This window comes from Haemaphysalis longicornis, unplaced genomic scaffold, assembly GCF_048455015.1.
Source record: "Haemaphysalis longicornis isolate Haplotype H1 unplaced genomic scaffold, Haemaphysalis longicornis Haplotype H1 scaffold_8, whole genome shotgun sequence".
NCBI classification, from domain to species: Eukaryota; Metazoa; Arthropoda; class Arachnida; order Ixodida; family Ixodidae; genus Haemaphysalis; species Haemaphysalis longicornis.
The window spans coordinates 108,748,796-108,772,292 of NW_027526445.1; the positions used below are offsets into that span (position 1 = coordinate 108,748,796).

Consider the following 23,497-nt stretch of genomic DNA (forward strand, 5'->3'; position numbering starts at 1 on the left):
AAGGGAGCGAGCGCAGGATCCTCCCCTTGCGGCTCCGAGTTCGCCGCCGATAAAAAGTCACGCGCCGCCGATGTGAATTTCAGCAACGTACACCGCGAAGGCGCAAGGCCAGGCCGCCGCACACATGGGGCCAGATTTTTCGTTCGCTTTTCCAGCCTTGAGCGGTGTGGGGTATTCATGGTGTCAACAAAGCTTGCCCGTAGCAGACGGCTGTGTGAGCAGCGCGATAGCGGAAGTACGTCACCGCCGAGGAGCGCAGCATCATGGGAGGCAAGGCTCGCTGGCCGTCAACAGCGGAGAGTAAGTTGAAAGGAGGAGGAAACGCGGCGCGACGATAATGCGCGGTTTTTGATTTACGATTTCTCAGCTAATACTCATCGCTTCAACAAAATTCTTGCGGGAGGAGATTGCTAATACATTGCTTTATTTGGTTACATGTGCATCCACGCATCGGCGGAAGGTATTTCAGGACCCCTTTAAGGCAAGTTGCGCTAGTGATGACAGGGACGGACACAGGAAATAAACGTACATTTTCACAAGAAGCGTCGTCTTCTCGTGTAAGCGTGCGTTTATTTTCCTGCGTTCGTCTCTGTGATCACAACAAGCGCAACTTTACCTTCAAAAGCACGAGACACGGTTCCAGCTAAGTGCGCCAAGCTCGCCTAACAGTGATACACAGGTCTTCGTCCTTTTCTTGGTGCAAATAAACTTTTAGTTGATCAATCAAATATTTTCCTACTCCCGTGCAAGCGGCCTCATATCTTGCGCAACCCTAACAAATAGAGCCGTTAATCAGCGCTAGAAGACATGTGCAACCATGGAGCAACCTTTAGTGTTTGACAAACGAAAACAGGAAGTTGCGATGTTAACTCAAGCATAACAAAAGCAAGGCGACGTTGCGAAATCTTTCCGCTACGCTCGCGAAGTATTGAATTACAAGAGCGCTACCCAACACGCAACAACTCCAACCGTCATGACAACTTAGCCTTGATCGTCTAACGCTACATATAGCCACAAGTGCAATTAACCTAGCTTGAGCGCAGGGCTTTGTTCTACAAGGGATGATAAGCTTGCCAACACGTGCCTACGCAGCTACTTGGTAATTCATTCTGAAAAAGTAAATAGAAATAAATGGGCATCAATAACATGCATACAGCCCCTTGTCTTTATTGGCGCATTAGCCTACCTGCCGGTACGTATAAATTCCTTTCGTGGAACACTACATCTATACCGATCAACTCTAGATTGTGCCATCGAAAGCCTTCACGGCAGCTGTGTTTTACAGGCAGCATAAATAAACATAATAAGGTCTTATAAAAGCGATGACAGTAATGTCAAAATATCTCAGGTGCGACCGCGAAGACCTTAGAGGAAACAACAATTTTTTTCCCGCTTCTTCGAACAAGGCAGCAGGCGCCTTCATTCTACTTATCTTATTCGTTTTCCAATTTTTGTGTTTTCGATTGCTCTTTTCCTGGTGAACGGATGAGCGACGCTGCCGGCCAGTGATGGGCTTGGAACCGAACCAATATTTTCCTCCAACAACGCAGACACGAGCTTCAAGAAAACTCGTTTCTCTTTCGCTTTTATGTTTGATGTTTTTGGTATTGCGGCCAATTTTCGTTCCACGCTTTCAGTGGCGCTGTTAAAGTGACTTGAAGAATAGAGTCCCCCATCATTTCGTGCTGCTTACTCGGCAAGAAAACAGGATATCCCAAGATGACTGAGCGACTCGCACTCCTCTTAGTGTTCGTAACTTCGCTTTCCGGTGAGTGTGGGGTGTTTTCTGTGTAAATTATTGTTGCCCCGAAGGTTAATTTAGCTAAAAGAGTTCTTGCTTTGTAGGATGACCATTGTCAAGTATTGATTGCAATGCTGGTCGTAATTGGGGTACTTAACAATCGTTGCTTTAAAAGAAAAGTTCAGTAACTGCCGCAATCGCTGCTCTTCGCCTAGGCGTAAGCGCGGCGAACGTGAGTCTTCGGAAAACATTATGATGCGAGTTTGCTTCGTTATCATACGGCAGTTTGGGTGCTGCAACAAAACCCCCAACCTACGTAGCCTATTGGGAAAAAGATGAAATGATGATGTAAGATAAGGTGGTGTAGCTGACCGTTCAGCATTTTTTTCTTCTGACTGGTCGGTGAGGAGCTTAGATTTCCGATGATTCCCAAACATTTATGGGGCAGATGCATGTCCTGTACAATACGGCACCTTGCGACCACACATGTTCTGGATTTCTCGTTCCCTGGATTTTTTAAAACAACGTCTACGTATAGCATGATGCGCGACATTTTTAAATTACCGATTTCATGTAGTCAATGGGGATCTAGCGAAAAGAAGACGAGGACCATGACAGACGCGACGGGCGCTACGAACAAGTGAGATTATTTCTAAACGGAGAAGCATACATATGACAGGCATACTCTAAAGAAAAAGAAAGAAAAGAAAAGAACACCACAAGCATCTGGCAGAGTGCAAACATCCGATAAACGATTTTAGAAATTCACTTTCCCTATCGTATGTAGAAAGCGGCTGCACACCCACGCACACAGACTCCGTTTTTTAATAAAGACGCCTCGGCAGCCTCACGTGCAGTTACATCTCTGATTCTTCCGATTATTTTTGTTTTGTCCAGGTCGGACTTGCAATGTAGCGGCAATTGTGAACCAGTTCGATTGTTTATCGGTAGGGCGTTCTATTAGACTGTCATTAATGCATTGGCTGGTTTGGCCGATGTACACTTTACCACAAATTAAAGCAATCTTATACAGTCAAACCCGTTTATAGCGAACTGCAATATGCACCGCGATTAGTTCGATATATCCAATAATTCGATATAGCCGAACCCACCTATAACGAGCTTATTGTTACGAGTTCGCAATCCGCGGGAGCCCCCCGTCACCAACACCGCCATCCGCGTATGCAGAAACGAACAGTACAGTAGCCATTACCATACCAAAATAATCCATTTATTGCAAGTAATAAATCTACTTTCCGCCTTAACTGCCCACGCTGTAAAAAAAAGCGGTGATTTTTGCTTGCAGTTTCGTTTTGGCGGCTTCAAATAGCATAGAATTCTTTACACGAAACATTGTTTGCACCAGGTCGAGTCCGCGTCCTCAAAAATCTAAGAAGCATTGGCGGAGCTCATCGACTGCCGAAAGCGCTTCATTATAAGCGTCGGCCGGATTTCACTCGCGACATCAACGGGAACGCTGGCGAGATCTTCCCACAGTTAACCGATGCTGCTGTCTTGGTCCGGACTCGCTGACTGGGCGGGTTCCGTCGCGAGTCCCACGCGTCAGAAACAGTTACGGAAAGTATTGCGCGTCACGTCGCTCGGTGCGAGGCGCAATGTCTCAGTCGCGGCTCTTGCTCCGTGGTCGCGGCCAATCCACATCTCAATCGCCGCTCCGAGATCATGCATTTCGGCGGCCATTCTAGGCGCCCAGACTTCGATATATCGGACGTGAACTTCGTTATAAGGAATATGTTTCCCATGTATTGCCGTAACTGAATTATTTTTGTTCGATATATAGCATAATTCGCTCTATCCGGGTTCGTTATTGCCGGGTTTGACTGTACACAACACCTATCGCACACGTGACGAAAGCCTTGACACGTTTTTTTTCGAATTTTTTGTTATTTTTTCGCGTTATGCTTGAGCACTGCGTAGCAAGTATTAAGGGCGCTGAAACCACAATCGCTACGTTGTACCTAGAAGCGACGTTCTTCAAGTAGTGCGCACCTCGGTGCGAGCAGGGTGAGTGTGATAGGGAAAGAGGTTCCCAGCCTGCAACACGTATGTGCCGCAGACAAAGAAAAAGAAGGGGGGGGGGGGGGCTAGAAATATGGGTTGAGGTAGTGGTAGAAAGGTGATTGAGGCAGGAAAAGGATGGGGTAATGGGGAAGAGAAGATAGAAATACCATCAGCGAGCACCGCCCAGGAACGGGCAAAACTATCAGCGGTTGTTTTTCCAAGAAAATGTTTTGTTTGAAACGAAAAATAAGAAAATTATCCAAGTATTAAAAGAAAAATAATAAACACTAAACGTTAAAAACACTTTGTTCTAAAAATTGATCTTCACTGTCGACTTCGATCCTTAGTAGACGTCTTGTCTTGTCTTGTTTGTTCTTGTTCTTGAACTTGAACTTTACTTGAATCTTTGATCTTGGCTTGTTGATCTTGTTCTTCATGATTTGTTCGTGAGCTGAATTGACCGGGGATATTGATCTGTTACGCCTGATGGTTTGTTATTATGTGTTGTTGTTGGTGTTCTGCTTGGTTTCCTAGTGTTGTTATGGTGTAAGAAGGGAATGACTGGAGATGTGGGCGGAGGAAGCCTCACCGACCTGGCGTTTCTGCTCCATCCCCGTGTCATATCTCATCTTTTATATTGTCGTGATTGATCATGTTGGTTTTCTGCTATGTTTGGTGTATTATTATGCTTGTAGAATGAATTCGTTATTTTTAAAACAATCTCTTCTAAAATTATTCTTGTTTCCTCTTTCCTAATTATTTCCGGTTTTCTGTTCTCTAAATGCTGTCCTAGTTTTATAACGAGGTTTTTCTGTCATTTATTAAAATTGGGCATTCTGTTGGATAATGATCAAAGTTCTCTATATCCTTGCTATATTTGCATGTAGATGCCTGCGTTATTCTGAATCTCGAAAAATAAAACAGGAATCTACCATGCCCTGTCAGGGCTTGGGAAGAGTAGAAGTTTGTAGGAAAGTGGTCCCGAATAAGATTTACGTTCTTAATCCAACAATAAGTATAACTTGGTTTGCCATCTTTATTCCACACCTTATTCCACTCCTGGTTTAAATTTGTATATAAATGTTTCGAAATGAATGATTTTGTTATTGGAACAAACGTTGGTTCTCCGTTTCTTGCGGCTTCTTTCGCCAATTAATCTGCAAAGTTATTGCCCAATTAGGAGCTGTGTGCTTTTACATACTTGAGTTTTATTGATTGATTGATTGTAGGGTTTAACGCGCCGACGCAACGCAGGCGATGAGGCGCGTCGTAGTCGAGGGCTCCGGATTAATTTTGACCACCTGGGGATCTTTGACGTGCGCCGAAATCTCGAACACACGGGCGTTTTTGCTTTTCGCCTCCATCAGAAAAACGGCCGCCGCGGCCGGAACTCGAACCCGCGATAACTGAGTTTTATACTTACTGCTGAATTCTCTCTAAGGAGTAATTCTAATTCGTTAATTAGTGGATTTGTGTTAAGTGCGTTTTTTAGTGCTTGGAGTACCGATCAACTATCGGTAAATAGTTGATTTGCTTTGTTCGTTATTTGTTTGCTTTGTTCGTTATTATATAAATTCTATTGCCTTTTTAATAGCTATTAGTTCAGCTTCGTAGTTGGAACTATATTCTGCAAGACTAAATTTTTCGGTTCTTACTATTTGGTTGTTATTGTTAAATATTACAAACGCTGCTCCTACTTTTTTTTCCGTCTTTGAACCATCCGTATATATACGGTAGTGTACTATTTCTTCTGTGGGAGTGATTATAATACCGCGTTTATTTGCTGGGTGATCTGTCCAGAGATCTTATTTTTTTCACGATTTGAATACTTGTGTACAGCTTGTCGTCACATGAAAATGTTTTTCTCTCTTTTAGTACTCCATACTGTTGATTTTCTTTTTCAATTGTTAAATACAATGGCAGGATTTTTTCCCTCATGTTTAAGGACAGGTTTGATGTTTTGAAAGCTTTTGTTATCTTTAGTAACGGTAATCTTTGGATCGCCGGTAGTTTCCTTAAAATAGTAACCTTCCGAGTGTACCACACCGGTGCTGCGTAGGTAAGCAATCTTTAAATGCCTCTCTTAACATAACTCCCACTAATTCTCTTTTTGAACTCTTGTCGTCGTTTTGCGTCCTGTTCAGGTTGTACATTATCTTAGCTATTGTTTCTTTTAGATATTTTAGATGTGGTAAAATGTTAACTTATTATCTATTATTACACCGAGTAACTTCATTTCATTGACTGTATGACCTCACCCCTTTGCTCATTTGGCAAGCGCTCAGCGGGAGCCCTTTGTGGAGCATGTTTTGTGTTCCTTAACAAACTCTCCGCCACCGCAGTGCGGATCGATCTGGGAAATCGTCAGCTTCACCCCCCGCCATTTGTTGGTGAGAACTGGTGGTCAAAACTGGAGCCTACTGTAGACTTTAGTCTGCGCATATTAACCTTACTTTTCTGGACGACCAGGTTTCCTGGCAATATTCACCTAGATTCTCTAAGTAACCGTCCCCATTTAGACGTTTCGCCGTCTTCCCGATTTTTTAATATTTCTTTGTTTTTTAGTTTTTCCAAATTTCGTGCGACCAGTTATCTTCATCTGCGACATTATAGCGATTACACGTGTGACCTCCGCGATGTCTTGATTTTTTGTCGAAATGCAGGTCGTTACAAGGTCCTGGCTGTGCGGGTATTCGGCAAAGAATTCCACGCACTAAAAATGCGAAAAGAGCCTTTTGTCAAGCCTTTCGTCAAGTGTGCGACAGGGGTTGTGTAAGATGTTCCTTTGATTGGTGGTAAGGTGTGTAAGGTGCCAAATCGGCCAATGCATTATTGACCGACTAAGAGAGCATGCCCTATCGATAAAAATGGAAGTGGTTCACACTCTCAACTACATTGGAAGTATTGCTATTGTGACTGTAAGCCCGACCTGGACAAAACAAAAACAATAGAAAGAAGCAGAGTTGTGACTCCAGTTGAGGTTGCCGAAGCGTTTTTATGAAAAAAATTGGCGTGAGTGTGCCGTCGCTTTCTATCTATCATTAGGAAAGCTAATTTCTAAAAACTTTTTTCTTATGTTCCTACTCTGCCAAATGCCCACTGTGTTCTTTTGTCTTCTTCCTTTCTTTTTAAAGTGAAGGTTTTTACCTCTACCCCCCTCCCTTCGAAGGGTTCTGTCACGGCCCTTGGTGTCAAGAGAAAACTCCCGCGAATAAATAAAAGAAGTTACTGGCACCGCCAGGTATGGAACCTGGGGCGAAATAATAAACTGAGCGGGGTCCCGTTTTCTTGCCGATTGAGCTAAGAGCCCAGCGCGAAGTCGGGGAAGACAGACGGGCACTCACCGAGCACATCTGAGGGTGTACTCCCGGCATTCTGGCTGAATGCTGCGTGATAGAGTTGCGAGACCTCTCGCGCCGCTTTGTGCTCCGCCCACGGCACATGTAGCGGCCGTGCGCGCGCCTCAAGCATGCGCTAGGAGTTATAAATGTACAAGGAAGCTCAAACCAACGCATGGCATCTCACTTCTCCTCTGTACCGGCCGCCGATCTCGTCGCCTCCGTCGGTGGCCGCAGAGGCAGGAAAGAACTGAGATCGCCTAACACCGGGTTTGAGCTTCCTTAAAGGCCGTGCCTAGTGTGCCGTGCGACGGTATTATAAGCGCCCTACAATATCGACGTCCACCAGTGTTTGATAAGAAAATTGCCGCCTCCAGCACTACATCGTCCTAGATAAACTAAAACTAGGCAACCAAACATTAACATAACGTAACATGACCTAACGCACACAAATAAATCATTTAAAACACCAAAACTAACCTAATCCTTAAAAGTTATGGTTCAAATCCAAGATTTAAAAAAGCAACCCTGGCATGACCCAGTTTTGAAACAAACGTCCTTAGGATCAAAAAGCTATAACGGATCCTCTACACAACAGCGGCAGACACTGTGGTCGGGGCTAGCCTAGTCTTCAATATTCGTATATCGTCGGTCGGCATTATAACCATGCTTGCAGCGATGCGCTAGGGTGCCATCGGAAGGCCCTCTAGACACTGGGTTCTTTCAATTTTATAAAAAAAGTTTCCACTTATGTGCTTCACCAATAAAACTCAACCATTGAATCATACTTTGATTTAACCTTAGCAAAAAATATCCATTTGAAGTAATGAAGGGTGCGGTTCACAGCTTCGCTTTGCAACCAACTTCGCACGGTCAAGGGGCGCCATTTTTTAGTGTATACCTGTCATATAAATGTTCGCCCTTCTCGAAAGAAACTCAGTTCTTAATAGGGCCTGTTTCTTCTGCAACCGTCCTCGTCTTGTTTGCGCTGGGCCTCCTATTACGTATGTACCAACTCGCGAAACAACACATATTATTCATGCACCCATCGACGGCCCCAGCAAGTGCTATCCAAATTACGTCAGTTGCTGAAAACTATGGTTTTCTTCAACGCGCAGATTTGATTGTCCGATTTTGTTGCAGTACATTCAAGCCATTATCACCAACAGCCGCCTACTTAGATCCACTGCAGAACGACGTCCTCTCCCATTGATTACCAACCGCTCCTATCCTGCGTTACTCTAGTTAACTCTTTACCCCCAAATTTGCGTTTTTCGTCTCTCCATGGAGTTGTCATCCTTCCCCTCTACTAGTCCCGTATATCGTTTTCTACTCTGGTACCCTGGTGATCCGTCGGATATCAATTCGTCTAACTACGTGACCACCGCAAGTCCATTTCTTCGTCTTTATTTCAGCACTGTGATCGCGTACTCAAGTTTGTTCCTGTAGTACGAAAGGCTGTTTCCAACCCTTAAGTGTTACTCCTGTAATTTTTCGTTCCGTACTGTTGGACCCGACCTCGGTTTGTTTTCTAGCGGTGTAATAAGACGCCAAGTTTACGCTAAACTTGTAATATAACCACCGCAAGGACGCATTGGTTGTATAGCCTTGTTTTCAGAGACATGGGGAGCTTAGTTTTCAATATTTATGAGTGATTCCCGTGTACCCCCCAGTCCATAGTTTTTCTGCGTCGAATTTCTTTCTCGAGGTTTGAATCAGCACTGACACCTTGTCCGATGTAGTTTATTTCTTCCACTTGTTCTAGTTGCGCCTCCCTTTCTGTAGATGGCGCTTTCAGTATGTTTATTAATGAGTACTTAAGAGTTATTCATATCTATTTGTAGCCCCACGGCCAAGCGTTCTGAATGTAATTCCTCAATAACCTTTTGCACGTGCTCTGCATACTCGCTTGGGAAGGCTATGTCGTTTACAATCCTCAAAGAGCTTATGTATTCTTCGTTTATCCGCAATCCTGTGCTTTTCCATTCAAGCGTAAGGAATGCCCCATCCGACATGTTGCGAACAGTTCTGGCGAGATATCTCCTGTCGTACTCAATTTCTGATAGGGAACTTTTCGCTTTATTGCAAAGGATTATCCTGCCCAGACATCCCTTACAGAGTTCTATGTAGGTCTCCCCTATTCCATGGTCTTTCAATGCTTCAAACACAGTTGCGGTGTTTACTGAATAAAGCGTTTTTGTACAGCCTGTAAAGGCCACGGAAAGGGTTTTATTAAACACAGGAGAATTTTCTATTAGTTTACTAACGACATAAATGTGGTCCATTGCCGAGAATCTTTTCCAAAATCGAACCTGCTCTCTGGCTTGTTGGAAACCTTGGCCGTCATTGTTGCTTTCGTAAACACTTTGCATACAACTGAGAGTAGGCTTATTGGCCTGTAATATGTTCGTTTGCAACTCTACAAAAAATTTAGCGGACAACGAAGCCACTCTGTGTCCACCTCATGGCGCAATTGAGAGATCTCCAAGCTCGGTAAACTAATAAGTAGCCTCTTGAAGGTAACGCACCTAAACACGGACACTAGCGAAAGAAACGACAAACCACAGCTTTCTTTCGCTAGTGTCCGTGTTTAGGTGCGCTACCTTCAAGATGTCCCATATGGATTACCAACTAGCCCAGTTGTCACTTCATCTATAATAAGTAGCCTTCGATCGCGAATCGAGCGGCGCCATCTGCACATAAAATTGTGTGAGCATTTCAACCCTCTCTTTGCATACATGCGGCTCAGCCTAACGCGGACGCCTAGCTCCGACTTCATAAACCCGCAACGCGGCGTTCCTCCCAAGTACCTTCTACACAACGTTAACCTTGCTTAGCCCTCTAACCGTCTGTGTGGTAATGTTTGTTCGGTGTAGCAGCGGCGTTGGCTCTCTGCTGCTCCTTTTGCTTTCCACCACTAAATGCACTTCGTTTCCAGCATTTCAATCATTTCTCTTCTGCCGCCCTGCACTGACTGCACAGTCGATTCTACAACGCGTATAAGTGTTGACAAAAGTCGCACGAACCGTCAAAACAGCGTGGGACCGACGCGTGGCCAGAGGCAAGGACCAAGCCTCCCTTTGACTTGACGCCTTTCCAGTAACATCTGTAGCGTCGCGAAGGCAGCTCTCTCCTCTGTTGAAGGCAGCTTTTTTTCAGGCGCCCCCCCCCCCCGGAACGACGTACCCCATCTTTTTCCCAAACGACGACGAAGAAACCAAGTTAGGATACGGCGAATAAATGCGTAGTAGAAACCTGGCTATGATGTTCGGCTTACCAGCCTCTCTGTGCTTCTTCATCATTACGTTGGCCTAACGGCAGTAATACATCCGACCAGTGTGGGTTATCAGGCCTGTATTAAAGATGCAACTTGCCGTTACGCTCCTTGCCTTTAGTCATCATTGTGCAGGACGATGACTACGACGCTCCACGGCGACATACGCACGTTCAGAGAAATTTCTGCTCGTAGCCAAGGAAACGATGTATTGGTAATAAATATTGACTGCCCTTGGAAAAAGGCGGAATACCTTAAAAAAGATATCACCAGAATGACGACAAAATGCATGTAATAATGTCCGAATTCGGTTGCGGTCCGCCTCAACTGCTATTTCTTGGTTGTACCTATGTATGTATGTGTGTATGTATGTATGTATGTATGTATGTATGTATGTATGTATGTATGTATGTATGTATGTATGTATGTATGTATGTATGTATGTATGTATGTATGTATGTATGTATGTATGTATGTACGTACGTATGTATGTATGTATGTATGTAAGTATGTATAGATGTATGTACAGTGAAATCTCGATATAACGAACTTCAGGGGACCGCGGAAAATTGCTCGTTATTCTGAAAGGTCGTTGTAGCGAAAATCTTAAAATTTAAAACACCAAATAACATTTCAATGCCTTAAAATGACTTACCTTTAGAGCTGTGCATCCTTGAAGTCATTTTTCAGAAAAAATGCACAAGTGATCGTGAAACAATGTAGGTTTATTTAAATTATTTGGCAATTTTCTTCTGGTGCGTGCAGCACAAGCTTCCTAGCATGAAGCACTCCAACTCTTCCATATTCCTGTGCAACGACTCTGTGGCCACGCAGTTTTCTTGGAAATGTCTGATTTTAGTACGCTGTCCAGCACATCCGCAGTCGTCACGTGCTGGTCGCAGTCTTCGAGTTCTGCCGAGACACCCTCAGAGGCATCGTCGTTCATGCCGTCCTCGCTGCCTTCTTCATCCTGAACGCTCATGCTCTGAAGATTGTCCTCTGTGGTCAGAGCCGCTCATGTTCGTGAAGATCCAGCAAGCAACCCGAGCAGCGGCGGAACACAGAAAAACTCGAGGTGGGGCGCAAATAGCGCGGCCGCGGCTTTCTGGACAGACGAGGCCACCCATGCTTCATTTTTTCCCTTCTCCTCACCTTATTTTTTCTCTCTCTCGCATCGGCTCACGTATTCCGCGGAACAAGTTGCAAGACGTCCTCTTCTGCGCTGCGCTTTGCCGTGTCGTCTGCTAGCATACGGCTCCGGTTGCCGCGATTGTTTAACGAAAATGTAAGAATCTCCGGCATTGAAAATATGAGTTCGTAGTACTGAGGCGTTGTTAACATGTCACGGAACTAAATAAAACGATCGTTATTTTGAAAAGTTCGCTATTCTGAAGTACGTAGTAGTGAAATAATTTTACATTAAAGCTATAAGTAGTCGGCGTGGGATTTCTTAAATGCTCGTTAATCTGAAAAGTTCGTTAATGTGGTGTTCGTTGTACCGAGATTGGACTGTATGTATGTATGTATGTATGTATGTATGTATGTATGTATGTATGTATGTATGTATGTATGTATGTATGTATGTATGTATGTATGTATGTGTTTATATGTTGCTAGATGAGGCCTTTGCCTGGCATAACTGCCGGCAATTTTTTCACCTAACCCTCCCCATTATCGTATAAGGTTTGATTTAGAGCAGTTCATAAGGCGATAAGACAAGAAAAATTGGCCCCAACCCACGTTGTGACGGTGGTTGGAAAGCAAAGCTTTAAACCACAACCACAACAATTGCCCATGCGACGTCAATTGAATTCACACAATTCTATCTACCCAGAGTGAAACCAGATATTCTGCCAGCGGTTATCTGGAATTCATCGGGGAGGCGTCCTGAACGCAGCAGCAGCGTCGGCCACGGCCAGGTTCGAGCGGCGGACGCCGGCGCTGTAGCCCGGCCGGAAGTCCGAAGAAAGAAAACAGAGAAGAGCGTCTTTCCAAAAAATTACGCCCACCTCCCGTCGGAGGAACCCTGGTGTGATGAGACGCTGAGGGGGGGCTCAAGCGCAAGCGGAGAGCAACCGTCGACCGAAAGGCCGCCGGAAAGCGGCACACCGGTTATATGCGTAGCGCGCCCGAAGGAGAGGAGACCGCGGTGAGGGAGAGTACTGCACATGCGCAGCACCACGCGCAGCGCCGCCCACCGGCGGAGTGAGAGCGCGCTGGGCCGCACACCTGCAGATGTTGAGAGAGAGTGTTCGCTCTCACCTGAGCACGCGCCGGCGCCAGTGCGTCTGCCGCGGCTATGACGCAACACAATCCAACGCAATCCACTTTAATCCAATCCAATCCAAATCCAATCCAAGCCAAGCCAAGCCAAGCCAATCCAATCCAATGCCCCTCGCGAGAGAGTGTTCGCTATCGGTGAGGAGAGGGGGTAAGCGCAGGAGAGTGCGGACGCCGACGACGACGACGGACGCACGGAGGAAGAACAGTGCCGCCGACAAGAGATGCTCTCAGCGTCGCATCTAAAAGGGTGAAACAGCGGAACCTAGTCTACGTGATTTGCTAGCTTTGGCTACACCACCACGCGACAAATGCGCAGACACCGAAACAATTCAGAATGTGAGCTTAGTGATTCGCATTTATACCGTTTTAAACTAGTAAGATTAGTAAGTCTGAGAATTGCGAGAAAGCTGAGGCAACTTTTATAATTGGTATTTATCAGAACCAGTTGCTAGTTTCGCCTATTGTATTACCTCTTAAAATACAACCGAATTAGTATTCACCAATTTAGAAAACGGAGTCCCAATCGTTGTAAGCAGTGCTCAAAAGGTTGCGTTTCTCTAGCGGCTAGATATCTGTATGTGGTTTGTACATTTTGTTTTCCCGCCCTTCGAACCAATCCTTAACGTATGTTTTCCGTCATCATCATCATCATCACCAGCCTATCTACGCCCACTGCACGGCAAACGCCTCTCCCATTATTCTCCGATTACCCCGGTCCTGCGCTAACGGCGACCAATTTATCCCCGCAAACTTCTTGATCTCATCTGCCCATCTAACTTTCTGCCGCCCCCTGCCACGCTTGCCTTCTCTAGGAATCCACACTGTTACCCTTAATGAGCAACAGTTATCTTGCCTTCGCATTACATGCCCTGCTCACGTTCATTTCTTCGTTTTAATTTCTACTAGTATGTCTTTAACAGGCGTTTGTTCCCTGACCCACTCCGCTCTCTTCTGGTCCCTTAATGTTACACCTATCATCTTACGTTCCATTGCGCGCTGAGTCGTTCTCAAGTTAAGTTGAACCCTCTTAATGAGACTTCAAGTTTCTGCCAAGTAGGTGAGTACCGGTAAGATGCAGGTGTCATACACTTTCTTCTTCAGGGGCAACGGTAGGCTGCCATTCATTATCTCAGAATGCCTGCCGAATGCACTCCACCCTATTCTTATCCTTCCAATTATCTCTGTGTCATGGTTGGAATCTGGGGTCACAACTTAGCCTAAGTAGATAATTCGCTTACCCGTTCAACGGCCTCGCTACCTATCTCAAGCCGCTGTACTGACCCGAGGTTATTGATCATTACTTTAGTTTTCTGCATATTAATTTGCTGGCCCACGGTTCTACTCTGTTTGTCCAGTGCGGTAAGCATGCTTTGCAATTCGTCCCCCGAGTTACTTAGCAATGCAACGTCATCAGCAAATCTTTGCCGTACGACCGCTTAATTCCGTCGGGTGCAGGTTACCCTGGAGGTGTTTTCGAACAAGTTAATCAAACCGTGCGAAGGTACCGCGCAATGGACGCGAAGCTGCACTAAAACAACCGTTGGTACAGCAGACGACAAAGCCGTACCGCCGACGCCTCCGCCGGCGAGCAGGCACTTCCGCGCGGGGTACTCTGGGTAAATTCGCCGCGCCATCTCTAGCGTGCTCCGTGAGTGAACCCCCCCCCCCCCCCCGTACTCCCCGCCGCCGACACCGCCGCGTTTGGAGTTTGTTGCCCCGAACGCCACGAAAGAACAGTTGGCTGGTGGATCTAGAAAGATTTGCTTTAATATTTGTGTAGCCAAGCTAATGTGCGGGCTGAGGCTGTTCTTACTCGATGGAGCAGATATACTTCGGCTCTGTTTCGGCCCAGCGAGGGACGGCTTATTATCTACACGGATGGCGCAAGCACGTGCGACTCCCAGCAGATTCAGAAACAGGCTGTTCGCAAGCCCTTTAGGCAGCTGTAGGGACCACTAAATTTTAATTTATTCTCAGTCACCGGCTAACTCCAACGCGAATCAAGTCAGCATTGTAAGAAATTGCGGAAAGGAAAGAACCTATATATTGCCGCGTGTTTCCGATACAATTTTAACCACTTCTTATAATTAACAACACCCGGCATCTGTGAGAGTGTGTAAAAGCTGCATCCTTTCATTTTTCTTTAATCCAGGCACTTCTCAAGGGGCACTAAAACCAGGCTGTAAGATCGAGACACTCCGAGCCTGTGGCGATGACTTCATCCCGTATAGCAAGCACCCACACCTGCACGACTTTGGAAAGGAGTTTTCTGACGGCTGCGCGTAAGTGCGACCATCTATTTGTGGCTGACAGTTGTTTGTTGGGGCCACTGCGACTGGTCGAAGGCAGTGTGAAAGCTTCAACAGAAATTTTGGTCCTCTTATGTGCACTGTCTGCATCAGCAACAGCCCTTTCAAACAGACTTGAAACAGTTATTGCAGGTTGTAGGTTCCTTGAATCATTGCTCCACTCCTATTAGGAGGCTTGCACTTCGTTTAAACTGGCGTTCAAAGGCCTTGCTGAACACTTCAGGTTCCTCTAGGCTAGCTTGATTTGTTTGCTGCGAGTACCCAATAGTACGCCGAAGTACATCTAACGTGCTGTGTTTTATTCGCCCTTATTACCTGTATTGCCAACGACGCCATACTGATTTACGTCAAAAATTCACAACAAAAAGAAAAGCCGCTTGTTAGAACGCGGAAGCTATCAGTTGAGTTTCTGCCTTGGTACTAAAGTCATATATTGTAAGAACTACTTCCACGTGGCTTGTATAGGCGGCTTTCCTCAGTCATGGCTCCGTGAGTTCTGCGTTCTTCACGAAAACATGCGAAAAAAATATAGTTTAGGCATGTTTTAAATATCAGTATAATGCGGCCTTTGTTGCAAGAATAGAAGGAGCAAACATCCTAAACATTGTATAGTGATGGCTTTCGCAACGCAGGGTTTCGTTATCAAATAGTCGCAAATTTCTGGTAATAGCAGCCGTTTCCAAAAATTCCTGCTCCATGACGACTTCACGCTAACAGCATTGAGAAAAAAAGTATGGGAAGATCTGATCCAGATTCAACGCAGGCCTGCCACAATGCCTGATTTGGGCCGCCATTTTATTGTCAAAGCGGACGCAAATGAGTCTTGCTTGTACTTTTTAAATTCTACTCATTATTCTATGCTGGTATTGTTTGCTGCCGATTTCGGGTGTTCCATGTTTCTTTTGTGCTTTTATTGGTACTTTTGAATATAATAAAGTTGCCTTTACATCACTGTTAGTTTTGTCTTAGTTATTAATTTTTATGCATGCAACCCAGGTTCGCTTAGTTAAGCAATTTTTCCGAAATATCGAGGGTACCAGAAAACCATAAATCTTCTTCCCAAGGTCACAGTATGCTTTTGTACAAATTGTAACTGGTTATTTCTATCGTGGTGCAATCAGCTTTGAAATATCGTACTTGCTTTCCACTTCCTCGGCCTTCCCCATGCCGGCTTGCGCCTTAATGAGTGCCTGGGCTACCAGTCATACGGTGTGCTGCTCCCCGAGGTTGTTGCACCGCAGTTGTTTTCCCTTCACCACCCGCACCTGCTGTATTTGTGCTTTCCGCGTCAAGGTTTAAGCACGCCGTCTTTCTTGCTCCAGACTCTTTTTTTCTTTTTCCCCAGGAATGCTGAAATTGAACAGCTCAAAGGAAGATTTACGAAATAAGCATCTGAGTACGCATTGTGAATAATTTTACGCTTGCTCTGATGAGCGCCTTGCTTTATTGTTATGCGTTGGTCATTTAGGCACGTAGCTTTTGCGTTCTTTCAAGCGGCACGAGGTTTTGTTGTATTTTTTCTCCTTAAAATGTGGCTGTTTAGGTTCTGCATGCTTCCTATTGTCAATAAAAAAATTGGTATCTACCACGCAGTATCTTACCGCCTTATTTCAAGTAGTGAGATAGATGTTATACCACATTTCAATACCGTCGCTGCTCTTATTACAAAAGTGGCGGGTTGGGATGGAGGCCCGTTCCCGTGCTTGTGAACCTGAAAAACTATGTAAGAGTCTATGTTTTTGGGTGGTATCGAAATATTAAAAAAAATCAGGGTAATGTACACACAGATACAGGTTAGACACAATCACTGCCATGTTTTTAAACGTGTGGCAACCACAAATTTCAATCCCACTCTTTTTTTGCATCCAGGAAAGACAAAGTGCAACTTCCATGCACGGTGAACTTTATCAACGAATGCGTGGATGGGCTACCCCGAGCTGTAGCACTGGTGGCCGTGAAGGCTCTGGAGGAAAACATTGAAGCTACGTGCATCGTGGGTTCGGAAACACACAAAAGTAAGCTGACATTTTACTGCCTGTACGGCAAAAATGAATTCCGCAGTCAGTAAGGCATATATTATAAGGTCTGGCATTCATTGGTCCGTTCTTATTTCTATTGCGGTAATTAGGTTAGCTCAAGGCTGCTGCTCCTTCTTGCACAAACCCGGAGTTTCCTTATGCATGAACAGCTCCCCAATTACATTCTTAGTAGTGTTGCAATATTTGAGGCCACTTTTCCTTCTCAATGCTTGGGTATGTGCGGAATCATAGGTCTTATATGTATCTAGTCCCATGCACGGCCGCAATAAAACGAGCGTATGCTTGAAAATGTAGATATTAGCATAAAATCCGGGCCGTTTAAAATCATGTTCGCAGCTTTAAAACCTGTAGAAACGTCTGTCGTTGTACTTGTGGATTCTCCTTAGACGGAGAATACAGAGCCCTACATAAACGTACAGAGGTGTATTTCACGCTCCCAATAATTGCTGGAAATACTAAAATGCGTCCGAAGTTTTTGCTACAACAAAAGGTCTTATCTTTCATTCTTTGGAAAAAAAATATCGCTTAGTACAGCGTTGACGCGTTTATACATTTAGACATTTCAGGACCCGGAAATTCATTACATTTATAGAGAACGTTTCATTAGGCTTCTGGTTTTAGAGCGAAGCTCTTAAACGCCTGCTCCTGCGATTACAGGCGTGCGTGCCCTGGTCGAGTCGATGGCGGCGTTACGGTCGGGACGATCTATTGCCCCAGGGGATATTAAAAGACAGCGGATGCGGAGCGGTGCAGGGAAACAATGTGATTTTAAAGTGAGCGCGAGAAGGGAAGCGGAAGAAGGCACAGCTAATGTATGATGACGAAAGCGATGTACTAGGCTAGCGAAAAGGGTTACAGATCTGTATCAGCCGAGGTCTCTGCGCGGAGTCAAAGGGATGTCGCCAGATTAGAATGCTGTTTAATATTTTCCGAGCGGAAGGCTGGAAGGGACAATTGCTGCGAAACGCACGCGTCCATATTTCACGCATACCCTTCCGAGATCTCCCTAGATATGAAGCAACTTCGCTGCCCACCACTCTGTTTTCATTGTGCAGCCTAAGACATTTCCACGCCAGTCAATATAGACGGAGCTCTCTACAAAAACAGTCGTATTTAAGAGTTCATGCGTGCATGTCCGTTTGAAATGTTTGGTCCTAATATATCCCGAAATAAAAACACCTGGACGGAAGTTTACCCTAAGAAAGTATAGCGGTCGTCACTAATTTCGAAGGCGAAATCAAGGCCGTCGGAAAAAACAGATCATAGATCATATTGTGTTCTGTTGTTCGCGAAGTAAATTATAACGCGCATGCACAACTTTTAATAAGTGTGGTGTGGCGAGTTCCTGAAATAGAGAAGTGTCTCTTCCCCCTCAAAAACTAGGCAGGTCCGAGCACCATCAGTCAATAACATTTTAAATTTCTCTTTTCATCTTATCAAGATTCCTCTTTTCATCTTATCAAAAATTAGGTACTGCTTACAGTGAGTGAGTGAGTGAGTGAGTGATTGATTGCTTGAGTGAGTGAGTGAGTGAGTGAGTGAGTGAGTGAGTGAGTGAGTGAGTGAGTGAGTGAGTGAGTGAGTGAGTGAGTGAGTGAGTGAGTGAGTGAGTGAGTGAGTGAGTGAGTGAGTGAGTGAGTGAGTGAGTGACCCATTAGCCCGCCAATAAGTCAGTCAGTCAGTCAGTCAGTCAGTCAGTCAGTTTTACCAGTAAACATGATACAAGACAGCATGCTGAAAATTGCCGTGCCCACCTTCCCACTGTAAACAAAAGTAGTAATGACCCTAAATTTCTCATTTTCGCCATTTTGTGCCCTGACGTCCCTACAAAGTGTACAAATACAATAGACGAATTGAGGCATGTGAACGTGCTGGTGATACTGAGCTGGCCGCCAGTGAGTGATCAGTTTCATGCCCGGTAATGAGCGCCCAGAATTAGCGCTGGCCGGCTTATTTCGGTCCAGAAAAACACTAGCGTTTTTGATAAAAGACCACCTAAATGCTGCCTGTCTTCAGGCACAACAAAAACGACCGTGTTTGTTGTTGTTTTGTTTTTTGCACTCGTGCTGCCCTGTTTTTTGCCGACTAGTATACATGTCACCGAGAAGGCATGGGCAGATTTATGGGAGTTCTGCCGGCTTTAAGCTTTGTTGTCGTACATTTCTGTTCATCTGCCAGCCAGTTTTGCGTCACAGTATGACTAAGCAGCCATTGGCGGCTCTTGAAACTAAGGTCATAATATCGATATAAAGTTGTTTGCATGCGTAGGCTGACCCCAATAACAGCACGACGTAATTTGGGCACATTCTTAACGCAAATGACAACACTCTAAAACTTAAACCAAATATTGGTGCCAGTACTCTGTCAAAGGAGGCAGACTCCTAAACCGTTGTTTTCAGTATACTACAAAAATACTTTCTTGTGTCTCGGTCATCATCATACCAGATTACGAGAAGGCCATCGGGTGCATGAATTCTGTTGGGGACAAAGTGCACAAGTGTATCAGCGGCTACCAAGGCACACTGGAACGGGCCGTTGTCAAGGCGCCGAAAAAAGAAGTAGTCCCTTATTCCTGCTGGTGAGTTTTCCCATTATTGGTGTTCTCTTGTACTGTTATGACACTTCGTCGGAAGGACGTAACTTCCTAAACTTGTCTTTTGCGACACCACTTATGGCTTCAATTGTTTCGATTGACAGGAAGAACATTACTCGTTTTTTAGTTGGTATAATTTTAGACGTCGTAGAATCAACAGGTTTGGACATTTGTGTTGAGATGTTCTTCCCAGCCAAATTTCCTAATCGCCGCCTGTAGAAAATGGGTGCAATTGTGCAACGTTCTCTATCTTGCTTCTTTGCGACCTTCTTTTTCTTTGTTTAAAAGAACAAAATCATTTCACAGAGTTGGCTCCACAAATATTTTCACAAGTATTTTATTCCTCCCTATTCTTCCACGTGAAAAACGAAAATAGATGCTCAGGCTTTCGTCCCTTTCGTCCCTTGGTGGGCCCTTTCCTGCACTCAAAGCCGGTTGCAACTGCTAATATAGTGGGCAGTGAGCACGTCCCATAATTAGGGCGTCCCGCAAACCCTATTTTCGGTCCAGTTCCGGGTGACTGAAAATCCCACGTCAAAACGGCACGACGTGTGTAAACCACTCCAAATATTAGAAAATACGCGCACGTGCAATCTGCCACCGTGTAGGGACATCCACAAATATAAAGGGTATCTGAAGAAAGATCTTTCCACAATAGATGGTAAATTATCCTTGGAAACATTTATCGAGGTACAGTGCTTTAGTTCTTAATTAGGGGGGCAGGCAGAACTAAAATTACGGGACGTACTTTGCGCTTTCAAGGGCGAAAGTGTTTTGTCAGGTAAGTTGCATACGGAAGTTTATTGGCGTTGCATGGAAGGGCCACTGGGTCCACATTGAAGGAAGTCTGACACGCTACATGTGAATGTGATATAAAAAAAACTGTGGCTGAATTATTTTCTAATCTGCGTCTCCCAGCCCCGAAACCAGACACCAGGAGCTTCTATATCACACATTAAAAGAGAACGAACTCACTTGGTATAATTTTGTTATTGGTTGCCATAATTTTTATTAGGTAATGGTAAAAAAAATACTTGGGCTTTCCGGGCTGATAAGTTCACTTGCGGAAGCGGAAACGTCAGTAAAACAGCTCAGGTCCAGTGAAGCAACCACCACCACAGGAAACCGAATCCCGCCTAGCCTGTCGCATGCGTTCGGCGTGTTGGGAGAGAACTGCTCTCTTTAGTATCACCAGTCTTGCCTAGCCTTCAAACTTAATCTGCAAGTATAATATATACCAGGAACACCTGGTTGGGCTGGGATCGCATTGTTAACAAGTGCCTTATCATCCAGAATTCGGTTTTTATGCTTGTGTTGTGATTTGTTTTTAAATTTAGCTCCATGCTTAATGCCTAATTAGCCTAACGCGTACGCTCGGCATCTTAGGCGAGAAGTGTTGGGTCCTCTCTGGGTTTTTGTTTACAATGCGAAATTTTCCGACAAACTGGATGCTAACAGCTTCTCTGTAAAAACGAGGATCAGCGTTTTCGACTGCCATATGTGCATTAGGGAAACGTAGATATCGGAATAGATATTCGGGCTTACGGATGTAAGGAATACTTAAAGCAACAACCTTTGTGTAGTAGAAACCTATCGTCATGACTCCGCAACCACATATTAACCTCTACTGACAGTTTCGGCTCGTGTTTGCTCTCACATAAGACCTAGGCTCGCTACGAATTAGATGAAGAAATTCTAATGTCATAGACACACAATCAAAGCCTCCGACTGTCGGGCCATCTTTTTTTCTAAACGTTTCTAAGATGGAGCGTGTCGATAGAAGGTGAGACCGTATATTAAAAGGTAGGAATGGGAATTTAAGTTTATATAGATATTAAAGTGGAAATCGGGGTTGGCGATATCCGCAGAAGCAAAGACGATGGGGAGAGTTCTGGCTTCACCTCGGGAAGCGCAGGGCCCATTTGGTGCAGTGATACCAACAAAGTGTCCAAAGTGGGTGCTGCATAGTTATCCCGAAATGGCGTATCCATGAATACGTACAACTATCCGTATTATATTTGATATCCACTGTACAGAGTGCAAAACAAAGTATGTTTCTGGTTGGATTGTGTGCCTGTAATGGCAGATAATAACGGCTACAGTAACAGGTAGGAAATTGTTGCTGTCCAGAGAAATTGGTTCAGGCCATAGTGGACTGCGCGAGTGTCTAATTTATTCAAGATGATTTTGCCTGTTCGGGCTTGCGAAAGGCATCGGCGTTGATGGCTGTAGTGACTGGCAGTGATACCGGAGACCTTCGGTAAAGTATCGAGTAGGTCAAGTACGATTATACTATTGCGAATAGCGATGCCCATAGAAATCTTGGTCGCCTTGCAAATAAGACCGCTATACTAGCGTCCCAACATTCAAGTCAGGAGGACGTACGGGGCTTTATAAAGATTGCGTGAGTTGATATGGGATTTGGGAGGTTGTATGAAGGCGTGTTCTTTGAGAGCCCTGGTGTGTAATGGGACACGGCGAAATATATTAGGGTTAGCTCACCTGGACAAGTACTATGTTTTGTGGGGATAGTTCCCCCTTTGCGGATGTAACGTAAAGAAACAAAACCTTCACACGTTTCTGGGAGAAGATGGGAGTTTATTGAGTAACCTGAAACTTGTGGTATTGATGATAAAAGGCCAGAAACAGAGGCGTTTGTTAAGCCAAGCAGGATGCAAACATGGGTCAGTTCATTAATAGGGTACCTAATATGTCCGGTGCTGTGTTTTTGAATGCAGAGAGTTACATTATTATATATAAAAAGTACTGTTTATTGTAGGAGACTTCGCACTTTTGTGGAATGTGCGCAAGACACCTGCTCTGAATAACTATTATGCATAACAGTCCTGTAAGGATGTTCAGCAGGTGCTTCCCGTGTATCTTCCATGTCATAAAGTCATCTGATGGTAACAATGTACCATCGAGCCTTCTAGGAATCAGTAGTTTTCTCCGTACCCTCACTAAGTGTGCCCTTTCGCAGCCACTACGACGACATGGCCGACTGCTTATCCACCGCCCTAGCGCCTTGCGAAGAAGTCGGCGGTAAGAAAATCATCTTCGACGTCCTTGAAGAGGCCTTTGGAGAAACGTTGACCCTGGTCTGCGGATCATACACGAAAGGCTCTGAAAGCTGCAAACAGCTGCCGGCATTGCCCCGGCTCAGCGCCAAGGACCGGAGAATACCGAACTTCGTTGAGCTGCTGATTGAACTGGCGCGTATCATCGGCAAGAAAGACTAAAGCTTCCGCACACTTCTTTCTCATTATCATGAAGAAGAACTTAAGATTAAGCTCATCTTTTCTACACAGTTATGTATTTTTATGGATTGCCTGAACTTTATGTTGACACATTTTTATTAGCTTTAAGGGAAGTGCTTGAAAAGTAGTCTGCATATACGCTCGTTTGCAAGATCAAGCTCCGTGAAAGGTAAACCAACCCAATACTAATTTTGCGTTTATCTTTTCTATGATTGTGTGCTGAATTTCGCACACATTGAAGCCATACTACCTGTTGATGTACCTGGCGCAGAAGGCGTTTCAAAATAAAACCAACTACAGTCCTTTACTGCCGATACTCTTTCTCATTATAACACACATAATAGTATTATTAATTTCCCGCTTATGGTATGGCCTTTAAAATAGTGAAACGAGCCAGTCCGGGGATTCCGTGCTGCGAACTATGAGAATGAGAATACTGCGCCTTAAACGAGAAACGAATGATCCCTCGGAGATTACTGTGGCCACAATATTGTATTTTGCTGAACCATAACCAAGGGGCATAATTGTGTCCTTTACAGAAACCTGCATTATTGGGCACACTAAAACTAGGTTAAGGGCAAGTTATAGGCGTCATTTTATGAAATCTTTCTGGGAAAGTGCTTCAAAACTTCATATTACTG

General features: G+C 44.8%; 1 protein-coding gene across 1 annotated transcript; it reads left to right on the forward strand.

Moving 5' to 3' along the window:
- The first annotated feature begins 1,610 nt into the window (after positions 1–1,610).
- Positions 1,611–23,163, forward strand: LOC144150055 (uncharacterized). Its single transcript, XM_077681854.1, has 5 exons — positions 1,611–1,768; positions 14,811–14,940; positions 16,837–16,982; positions 19,452–19,584; positions 22,580–23,163. Exons 1-5 carry the CDS (start codon positions 1,720–1,722, stop codon positions 22,836–22,838), a joined length of 717 nt encoding a protein of 238 aa, XP_077537980.1. The 5' UTR covers positions 1,611–1,719; the 3' UTR covers positions 22,839–23,163.
- Positions 23,164–23,497: the final 334 nt, after the last annotated feature.

What these genes read in the sequence shown, in the direction of transcription:
- LOC144150055 (XM_077681854.1), top strand. Translation starts at nt 1,720, where the DNA reads ATGACTGAGCGACTCGCACTCCTCTTAGTGTTCGTAACTTCGCTTTCC. An exon ending in GTTCGTAACTTCGCTTTCCG is followed by an intron (nt 1,769 to 14,810) that starts GTGAGTGTGGGG and finishes TCTTTAATCCAG; the next exon opens with GCACTTCTCAAGGGGCACTA. An exon ending in GTAGTCCCTTATTCCTGCTG is followed by an intron (nt 19,585 to 22,579) that starts GTGAGTTTTCCC and finishes GCCCTTTCGCAG; the next exon opens with CCACTACGACGACATGGCCG.